The sequence below is a fragment of the Lampetra fluviatilis genome, unplaced genomic scaffold, assembly GCF_964198595.1.
Source record: "Lampetra fluviatilis unplaced genomic scaffold, kcLamFluv1.1 SCAFFOLD_856, whole genome shotgun sequence".
Lineage (NCBI taxonomy): Eukaryota > Metazoa > Chordata > Hyperoartia > Petromyzontiformes > Petromyzontidae > Lampetra > Lampetra fluviatilis.
Window position 1 is genome coordinate 27,501 of NW_027620838.1, and position 11,942 is coordinate 39,442.

General features: G+C 54.9%; 1 protein-coding gene across 1 annotated transcript in view; it reads right to left on the reverse strand.

Moving 5' to 3' along the window:
* LOC144954425 (troponin T, cardiac muscle isoforms-like) overlaps positions 1–9,089 on the reverse strand; it is a gene marked incomplete at its 5' end in the record, with an annotated part of 18,049 nt that extends 8,960 nt beyond the window's left edge. Inside the window, 4 exons of the mRNA XM_078884927.1 lie at positions 1,121–1,233; positions 4,142–4,255; positions 6,612–6,689; positions 8,973–9,089. Of these exons, the coding sequence (XP_078741053.1) occupies positions 1,121–1,233; positions 4,142–4,255; positions 6,612–6,689; positions 8,973–9,089 (422 nt within the window). The remainder of the gene's footprint in view (positions 1–1,120; positions 1,234–4,141; positions 4,256–6,611; positions 6,690–8,972) is intronic.
* Between the last annotated feature and the right edge of the window lie 2,853 nt (positions 9,090–11,942).

Below are 11,942 nucleotides of genomic sequence, written 5' to 3' on the forward strand. Positions count from 1 at the left end.
CACCACCACAACCACCACCACCACCACAACCACCACCAACACCACCACCACAACCACCACCACCACCACAACCACCACCACCACCACCACTACCTGAGTTTCTCTTCGCTCATGTGCTCAATGTTGAGCGTCTTCTTGCGCTCCGCCACAACCACCACCACCACCACAACCACCACCACCACAACCACCACCACCACCACCACCACCACCACAACCACCACCACAACCACCACCACCACCACCACCACCACAACCACCACCACCACCACCACTACCTGAGTTTCTCTTCGCTCATGTGCTCGATGTTGAGCGTCTTCTTGCGCTCCGCCACAACCACCACCACCACCACCACGACCACAACCACCACCACCACCACAACCACCACCACCACCACCACCACAACCACCACCACCACCACCACAACCACCACCACCACCACCACCACCACCACAACCACCACCACCACCACAACCACCACCACCACCACCACTACCTGAGTTTCTCTTCGCTCATGTGCTCGATGTTGAGCGTCTTCTTGCGCTCCGCCACAACCACCACCACCACCACCACCACCACCACCACCACCACCACCACCACCACCACCACCACCACGACCACAACCACCACCACCACCACAACCACAACCACCACCACCACCACCACAACCACCACCACCACAACCACCACCACCACCACCACCACCACCACCACAACCACCACCACCACCACAACCACCACCACCACCACCACTACCTGAGTTTCTCTTCGCTCATGTGCTCGATGTTGAGCGTCTTCTTGCGCTCCGCCACAACCACCACCACCACCACCACAACCACCACCACCACAACCACCACCACCACCACCACCACCACAACCACCACCACCACCACAACCACCACCACCACAACCACCACCACCACCACCACCACAACCACCACCACCACCACCACTACCTGAGTTTCTCTTCGCTCATGTGCTCGATGTTGAGCGTCTTCTTGCGCTCCGCCACAACCACCACCACCACCACCACCACCACCACCACCACCACCACGACCACAACCACCACCACCACCACAACCACCACCACCACCACCACAACCACCACCACCACCACCACTACCTGAGTTTCTCTTCGCTCATGTGCTCAATGTTGAGCGTCTTCTTGCGCTCCGACAAGGCTTTCTTCTTCTTCTCACGCTCCGTCTGCTTCTTCCCACCACGACCTCGCTCACCCTGGGGGGTGGGGCGGGGTGATGTGACTCACCCACTCACTCACCCACATAGTCACCCACATAGTCATCCACTCACCCACCCACTCACCCACCCACACACTCACCCACCCACATACTCACCCACTCACTCACTCACCCACCCACTCACTCACTCACCCACTCACCTACTCACTCACTCACCCACTCACTCACCCACCCACATACTCACCCACCCACCCACTCACTCATTCACTCACCCACCCACCCACTCACCTACTCACTCACACACCCACCCACCCACCCACTCACTCACCCACCCACCCACCCACCCATTCACTCACTCACCCACCCACCCACCCACTCACTCATTCACTCACCCACCCACACACTCACCCACCCCAATACTCACTCACTCACATACTCACTCCCTCACTCACTCACTCACCCACTCACCTACTCACCCACCCACTCAACTCACTCACCCACCCACCCACTCACTCACCCACCGACCCACTCACTCACTCACCCACCCACTCACTCATTCACTCACTCACCCACCCACCCACCCACCCACATACTCACCCACTCACTCACTCACCCACCCACTCACTCACCCACTCACCCACCCACCCACTCACTCATTCACTCACCCACCCACTCACTCACTCACTCACTCACCCACCCACTCCGCCACCCATCCACTCACCCACTCACCCACTCACCCACCCACCCACCCCCCCCACCCCCCCCCACCCCCCCACCCACCCACCCACTCACCCACCCACCCACTCACCCACCCACCCACTCACTCACACACCCACCCACTCACTCACCCACCCACCCACTCACTCACTCACCCACCCACCCACTCACTCACTCACCCACCCACCCACCCACTCACTCACCCACCCACCCACTCACTCACCCACCCACCCACTCACTCACCCACCCACCCACTCACTCACTCACTCACCCACCCACCCACTCACTCACCCACCCACCCACCCACTCACTCACTCACTCACCCACCCACCCACCCACTCACTCACCCACCCACCCACCCACTCACTCACACACCCACCCACTCACTCACCCACCCACCCACTCACTCACTCACCCACCCACCCACCCACTCACTCACCCACCCACCCACTCACTCACTCACTCACCCACCCACCCACCCACTCACTCACCCACCCACCCACCCACTCACTCACACACCCACCCACTCACTCACCCACCCACCCACCCACCCACTCACTCACTCACCCACCCACCCACTCACTCACTCACCCACCCACCCACCCACTCACTCACCCACCCACCCACCCACTCACTCACACACCCACCCACTCACTCACTCACCCACCCACCCACTCACTCACTCACCCACCCACCCACTCACTCACTCACTCACCCACCCACCCACCCACCCACTCACTCACCCACCCACCCACCCACTCACTCACACACCCACCCACTCACTCACCCACCCACCCACCCACTCACTTCCTCACCCACCCACCCACTCACTCACTCACCCACCCACCCACCCACTCACTCACTCACACACCCACCCACTCACTCACTCACTCACCCACCCACCCACTCACTCACCCACCCACCCACTCACTCACCCACCCACCCACCCACTCACTCACCCACCCACCCACTCACTCACTCACCCACCCACCCACCCACTCACTCACTCACTCACCCACCCACCCTCCCCCCACCCCCCACCCCCACCCCCCCACCTGCGCCTGTGTTGTGTTGGGGGTCGAGGCGTCACAGCCAGTGAGGGGTCCACAGCAGCGAAGACCCGGGGGGAGGGGGGGGGACAGGGGGGGAGGGTCACGTGGGAGGGGTGGTGGGTCGGTGAGTGGGTGGGTGATTGAGTGGGTGGGTGGGTGGGTGAGTGGGTGGGTGGATGAGTCGGTGGGTGAGTGAGTGAGTGGGTGAGCGTGCGGATGATTGAATGGGTGAGTGAGTGGGTGGGTGAGTGGGTGAGTGAGTGGGTGAGTGAGTGTGTGTGTGGGTGAGTGGGTGAGTGGGTGGGTGGGTGAGTTGGTGAGTGAGTGGGTGAGTGAGTGTGTGTGTGGGTGAGTGGGTGGGTGGGTGAGTGGGTGGGTGGATGAGTCGGTGGGTGAATGAGTGAGTGAGTGAGTGGGTGAGCGTGCGGATGATTGAATGGGTGAGTGAGTGGGTGGGTGGGTGAGTGGGTGAGTGAGTGGGTGAGTGAGTGGGTGAGTGGGTGAGTGAGTGGGTGAGTGAGTGTGTGTGTGGGTGAGTGGGTGAGCGGGTGAGTGTGTGGGTGAGTGAGTGTGTGAGTGAGTGTGTGAGTGGGTTTGCGTGTGGTTGAGTGGGTGAGTGAGTGAGTGGGTGAGTGGGTGTGTGAGTGAGTGGGTGAGTAAGTGGGTGAGTGAGTGAGTGAGTGGGTGAGTGGGTGAGTGGGTGGGTGAGTGGGTGAGTGGGTGGGTGAGTGGGTGAGTGGGTGGGTGAGTGGGTGAGTGGGTGGGTGAGTGGGTGAGTGGGTGAGTGGGTGGGTGAGTGGGTGGGTGAGTGGGTGAGTGGGTGAGTGGGTGGGTGAGTGGGTGAGCGTGCGGGTGAGTGGGTGAGTGAGTGAGTGGGTGTGAGTGAGTGAGTGCGTGGGTGAGTGAGTGAGTGGGTGAGTGAGTGAGTGAGTGGGTGAGTGAGTGAGTGAGTGGGTGAGTGAGTGAGTGAGTGCGTGGGTGAGTGAGTGAGTGAGTGGGTGAGTGAGTGAGTGAGTGGGTGGGTGGTTGAGCGTGTGGGTGAGTGAGTGAGCGTGTGGGTGAGTGGGTGAGTGGGTGAGTGAGTGGGTGAGTGAGTGGGTGAGTGAGTGGGTGAGTGGGTGTGTGGGTGAGTGTATGGGTGAGTGTGTGGGTGAGTGTGTTGGTGAGTGGGTGGACCTTGGAGAGGAAGCCTGCGTAGTGCATGGACATGTTGGACAGCGCCTTCTTCTTCTGGAGGTCTTCCTCGATTCGCTTCCTCGCCATCTCCTCCTCCTTCCGCAGCCTCTCCTCCTGCTCCACACACAGTGACACACACACACACAGTGACACACACACACACAGTGACACACACAGTGACACACAGACACACACACAGTGTACACACACACACACACAGTGACACACACACACAGTGACACACACACACACACAGTGACACACACACACAGTGACACACACACACAGTGACACACACACACAGTGACACACACACAGTGACACACACACACACAGTGACACACACACAGTGACACACACACACACAGTGACACACACACAGTGACACACACACACACAGTGACACACACAGTGACACACACAGTGACACACACACAGTGACACACACACACACAGATACACACACACACATACACACACACATACACACAGTGACACACACACAGTGACACACACACACACAGTGTACACACACACACAGTGACACACACACACAGTGACACACACACAGTGACTTACACACAGTGACACACACACACACAGTGACACACACACAGTGACACACACACACACAGTGACACACACAGTGACACACACACACAGTGACACACACATAGTGTACACACACGCACACAGTGACACACACACACACAGTGACACACACACAGTGACACACACACAGTGACACACACACACACAGTGACACACACACAGTGACACACACACAGTGACACACACACGCTCAGTGACACACACACACACAGTGACACACACACACAGTGACACACACACACACAGTGACACACACACAGTGACACACACACACACAGTGACACACACAGTGACACACACACAGTGACACACACACACACAGTGACACACACACACAGTGACACACACACAGTGACACACACACACACAGTGACACACACACACACACACAGTGACACACACACACAGTGACACACACACAGTGACACACATACACACAGTGACACACACACAGTGACACACACACACACAGTGACACACACAGTGACACACACACAGTGACACATACACACACACAGTGACACACACACAGTGACACACACACACACAGTGACACACACACACACAGTGTACACACACACAGTGACACACACACACAGTGACACACACAGTGACACACACACACATAGTGTACACACACACAGTGACACACACACACAGTGACACGCACACACAGTGACACACACACACACAGTGACACACACACAGTGACACACACACAGTGACACACACAGTGACACACACACAGTGACACACACACACACAGTGACACACACACAGTGACACACACACACAGTGACACACACAGTGACACACACACACACAGTGACACACACACAGTGACACACACACAGTGACACACACACACACAGTGACACACACACAGTGACACACACACAGTGACACACACACACACAGTGACACACACACACACAGATACACACACACACATACACACACACATACACACAGTGACACACACACAGTGACACACACACACAGTGACACACACACACAGTGACACACACACACATAGTGTACACACACACACACAGTGACACACACACAGTGACACACACAGTGACACACACACACAGTGACACACACACACATAGTGTACACACACACACAGTGACACACACAGACACACACATAGACACACACACACACACAGACACACACAGACACACACACAGACACACACACACACACAGTGACACACACACACACAGACACACACAGACACACACACACAGACACACACAGACAGACACACACAGACACACACACAGACACACACAGACACACACACAGACACACACACACACACAGTGACACACACACACACAGACACACACAGACACACACAGACACACACACACAGACACACACAGACACACACACAGACACACACACACACACAGTGACACACACACACACAGACACACACAGACACACACAGACACACACACACAGACACACACACAGACACACACACACACAGTGACACACACACACACAGACACACACACACAGACACACACAGACACACACAGACACACACACAGTGACACACACACACACAGACACACACAGACACACACAGACACACACACACAGACACACACAGACACACACAGACACACACACACAGACACACACAGACACACACAGACACACACAGACACACACACACAGACACACACACAGACACACACACACACAGTGACACACACACACACAGACACACACACACAGACACACACAGACACACACAGACACACACACACAGACACACACACACAGACACACCCACACACAGACACACGCACGCGGTGCCAGGCTGGGTGCACCTCACCGCCATGCGTGTCTGTCGCTCCTTCTCCGCTTCGGCGCGGATTCTCTGCTGCTCGGAGCGCTCCGCGCGTCGCTTCTCCTGCACACAACATCATCATCATCAGCAACATCATCATCATCAGCATCATCATCATCAGCATCATCAGCATCAGCATCATCAGCATCAGCAACATCATCATCATCAGCATCATCATCATCAGCATCATCAGCATCAGCATCATCAGCATCAGCATCATCAGCATCATCAGCAACAACAGCAGCAACATCATCATCAGCATCATCAACATCATCATCAGCATCAGCAACAACATCATCATCAGCATCAGCAACATCATCATCATCAGCAACATCATCATCAGCATCAGCAACAACATCATCATCAGCATCAGCAACAACATCATCATCAGCATCAGCAACATCATCATCATCAGCAACATCATCATCAGCATCAGCAACAACATCATCATCAGCATCAGCAACAACATCATCATCAGCAACATCATCATCAGCATCAGCAACATCATCAGCATCAGCAACATCATCATCAGCAACAACATCATCAGCAGCAGCATCATCATCATCAGCATCATCATCATCAGCAGCAACATCATCATCAGCATCAGCAACATCATCATCAGCAACATCATCAGCATCATCATCATCATCAGCAACATCATCATCAGCAACAACATCATCATCATCATCATCAGCAACATCATCATCAGCATCATCATCATCAGCAACATCATCATCATCATCAGCAGCAACATCATCATCATCAGCAGCAACATCATCATCATCAGCAGCAACATCATCATCAGCAACAACATCATCATCATCATCAGCATCATCATCATCATCAGCAGCAACATCATCAGCAACAACATCATCATCATCATCAGCAACAACATCATCATCATCAGCAGCAACATCATCATCAGCAACAACATCATCATCATCATCAGCATCATCATCATCATCAGCAACATCATCATCATCATCATCATTAGCAACATCATCATCATCATCAGCAACATCATCATCAGCAGCAGCAACATCATCATCAGCAACATCATCAGCAACATCATCATCATCATCAGCAACATCATCATCATCATCAGCAACATCATCATCATCAGCAACATCATCATCATCAGCAGCAACATCATCATCAGCAGCAACATCATCAGCAGCAGCATCATCATCATCAGCAACATCATCATCATCAGCAACATCAGCATCATCATCATCAGCAACATCATCATCATCATCAGCATCATCATCATCAGCAACATCATCATCATCAGCAACATCATCATCATCATCAGCAACATCATCATCATCATCAGCAGCAACATCATCATCAGCAACAACATCATCATCATCAGCAGCAACATCATCATCAGCAACATCATCATCATCAGCAGCAGCAACATCATCATCAGCAACAACATCATCATCATCAGCAGCAACATCATCATCAGCAACAACATCATCATCATCAGCAGCAACATCATCATTAGCAACAACATCATCATCATCATCAGCAACATCATCATCATCAGCATCATCATCATCAGCAACATCATCATCATCATCAGCAGCAACATCATCATCATCAGCAGCAACATCATCATCATCAGCAGCAACATCATCAGCAACAACATCATCATCATCATCAGCATCATCATCATCAGCAGCAACATCATCATCAGCAACAACATCATCATCATCATCAGCAACAACATCATCATCAGCAGCAACATCATCATCAGCAACAACATCATCATCATCAGCATCATCATCATCATCAGCAACATCATCATCATCAGCAACATCATCATCATCAGCAGCAACATCATCATCATCAGCAGCAACATCATCATCAGCAACATCATCATCATCAGCAACATCATCATCATCATCAGCAACATCATCATCATCAGCAACATCATCATCATCATCAGCAACATCATCATCAGCAGCAACATCATCATCATCATCAGCAACATCATCATCAGCAGCAACATCATCAGCAGCAACATCATCATCATCATCAGCAACATCATCATCATCAGCAACATCATCATCATCATCAGCAACATCATCATCATCATCAGCAACATCATCATCATCAGCAGCAGCATCATCATCAGCAGCAGCAGAAGCAGCAACATCATCAGCATCAGAGGGTGAGTGAGTGAGTGAGTCAGGTGGTGGGTGAGTGAGTGATTGAGTGAGTGAGCGAGTGGGTGAGTGTGTGAGTGAGTGGGTGAGTGGGTGAGCGAGTGGTTGAGTGAGTGGGTGGGCGCGTGAGTGAGTGAGCGAGCGAGTGAGCGAGTCGGGTGGTGGAGGGCCTCACGATTCGCCCCTTGAGCGCCACGAGGTCCTCCTCCTCCTTCTTCCGCTTCTCGAAGTGCGCCCCGATCAGCGTCTGCAGCTCCAGGAAGTCTTTCTCCAGCCGCTTGCGGTGGATGTCCTGGGAGCGGTGGCGCAGCAGTTAGCGACTCGGTGGGTGGGTGGGATTGTGAGTGAGTGAGTGGGTGAGTGGGTGAGTGAGTGGGTGGGTGAGTGGGTGGGTGAGTGGGTGAGTGAGTGAGTGGGTGAGTGAGTGAGTGAGTGGGTGAGTGAGTGAGTGAGTGAGTGAGTGGGTGAGTGAGTGGGTGGGTGGGTGGGTGGGTGAGTGAGTGGGTGAGTGAGTGAGTGAGTAGGTGAGTGAGTGGGTGGGTGAGTGAGTGAGTGAGTGGGTGAGTGAGTGAGTGAGTGGGTGGGTGAGTGAGTGAGTGGGTGAGTTGGTGAGTGAGTGAGTGAGTGGATGGGTGAGTGAGTGAGTGAGTGGGTGAGTGAGTGAGTGGGTGAGTGAGTGAGTGAGTGGGTGAGTGGGTGAGTGTGTGAGTGAGTGGGTGAGTGGGTGAGTGAGTGAGTGGGTGGGTGGGTGAGTGGGTGAGTGGGTGGGTGAGTGAGTGGGTGAGTGAGTGGGTGAGTGAGTGGGTGGGTGGGTGAGTGGGTGAGTGAGTGAGTGGGTGAGTGGGTGAGTGGGTGAGTGAGTGAGTGGGTGAGTGGGTGAGTGAGTGAGTGAGTGGGTGGGTGAGTGAGTGAGTGGGTGAGTTGGTGAGTGAGTGAGTGGATGGGTGAGTGAGTGAGTGGGTGAGTGAGTGAGTGGGTGAGTGAGTGAGTGGGTGAGTGGGTGAGTGTGTGAGTGAGTGGGTGAGTGGGTGAGTGAGTGAGTGGGTGAGTGAGTGAGTGGGTGAGTGAGTGAGTGGGTGAGTGAGTGAGTGAGTGGGTGAGTGAGTGAGTGAGTGGGTGGGTGAGTGAGTGAGTGGGTGAGTGAGTGAGTGAGTGCAACTCCAGGAAGTCTTTCTCCTGCCGCTTGCGGTGGATGTCCTGGGAGCGGTGGCGCAGCAGTTAGCGACTCGGTGGATGGGTAGGTGGGTGAGTAGGTGGGTGGGTGGGTGAGTGAGTGAGTGGGTGAGTGAGTGGGTGGGTGAGTGAGTGGGTGAGTTGGTGAGTGAGTGAGTGAGTGGATGGGTGAGTGAGTGAGTGCAACTCCAGGAAGTTTTTCTCCAGCCGCTTGCGGTGGATGTCCTGGGAGCGGTGGCGCAGCGGTTAGCGACTCGGTGGATGGGTAGGTGGGTGAGTAGGTGGGTGGGTGGGTGAGTGAGTGAGTGAGTGGGTGAGTGAGTGGGTGGGTGAGTGAGTGGGTGAGTTGGTGAGTGAGTGAGTGAGTGGGTGGGTGAGTGAGTAGGTGGGTGAGTGGGTTAGTGTGTGAGTGAGTGGGTGAGTTGGTGAGTGAGTGGGTGAGTCAGTGGGTGGGTGGGTGAGTGAGTAGGTGGGTGAGTGGGTTAGTGTGTGAGTGAGTGGGTGAGTTGGTGAGTGAGTGGGTGAGTCAGTGGGTGGGTGGGTGAGTGGGTGGGTGGGTGGGTGAGTGGGTGGGTGGGTTGGTGGGTGAGTGGGTGGGTGAGTGGGTGAGTGGGTGGGTGGGTGAGTGGGTGAGTGAGTGGTTGAGTGAGTGGGTGGGTTGGTGAGTGAGTGAGTGGGTGAGTGAGTGAGTGAGTGGGTGAGTGAGTGAGTGAGTGGGTGAGTGAGTGAGTGAGTGGGTGAGTGAGTGAGTGGGTGAGTGGGTGAGTTGGTGAGTGAGTGAGTGGGTGAGTGAGTGGGTGAGTGAGTGGGTGGGTGGGTGGGTGCGTGAGTGGGTGAGTGAGTGGGTGAGTGAGTGAGTGGGTGAGTGAGTGAGTGGGTGAGTCAGTGGGTGGGTGGGTGAGTGAGTGGATGAGTTGGTGAGTCAGTGAGTGGGTGAGTGAGTGGGTGAGTGAGTGGGTGAGTGCGTGAGTGGGTGAGTGAGTGGGTGAGTGAGTGAGTGGGTGAGTGAGTGAGTGGGGTGAGTGAGTGGGTGGGTGGGTGGGTGGGTGAGTGAGTGGGTGAGTGAGTGAGTGAGTGAGTAGGTGAGTGAGTGGGTGGGTGAGTGAGTGGGTGAGTGAGTGAGTGGGTGGTTGAGTGAGTAGGTGGGTGAGTGGGTTAGTGGGTGAGTGAGTGAGTGGGTGAGTTGGTGAGTGAGTGAGTGGGTGAGTGGGTGAGTGAGTGAGTGGGTGAGTGAGTGGGTGAGTGAGTGGGTGAGTGAGTGAGTGGGTGGGTGAGTGAGTGAGTGGGTGAGTGAGTGGGTGGGTGGGTGGGTGGGTGGGTGAGTGGTGGGTGAGTGAGTAGGTGAGTGAGTGGGTGGGTGAGTGAGTGGGTGAGTGAGTGAGTGGGGGTGAGTGAGTGGTGGGTGAGTGGGTTAGGTGTGAGTGAGTGAGTGGGTGAGTGGGTGAGTGAGTGAGTGGGTGAGTGAGTGAGTGAGTGGGTGAGTGAGTGGGTGAGTGAGTGAGTGGGTGAGTGAGTGAGTGGGTGAGTGGGTAGGTGAGTGGGTAGGTGGGTAGGTGAGTGGGTGGGTGGGTGGGAGGGTAGGTGAGTGGGTGGGTGGGTGGTGAGTGGTGTGTGAGTGAGTGAGTGTGTGGGTGGGGTGAGTGAGTAGGTGGGTGAGTGGGTTAGTGTGTGAGTGAGTGTGGGTGGTGAGTGGGTGGGGGTGAGTGGGTGAGTGAGTGGTGAGTGAGTAGTGGGTGAGTGAGTGAGTGGGTGAGTCAGTGGGTGGGTGGGTGAGTGAGTGGGTGAGTTGGTGAGTGAGTGGGTGAGTGAGTGGGTGAGTGAGTGGGTGAGTGCGTGAGTGGGTGAGTGAGTGAGTGGGTGAGTGAGTGAGTGAGTGGGTGAGTGAGTGAGTGAGTGAGTGGGTGAGTGAGTGGTGGGTGGGTGGGTGAGTGAGTGGGTGAGTGAGTGAGTGAGTAGGTGAGTGAGTGGGTGG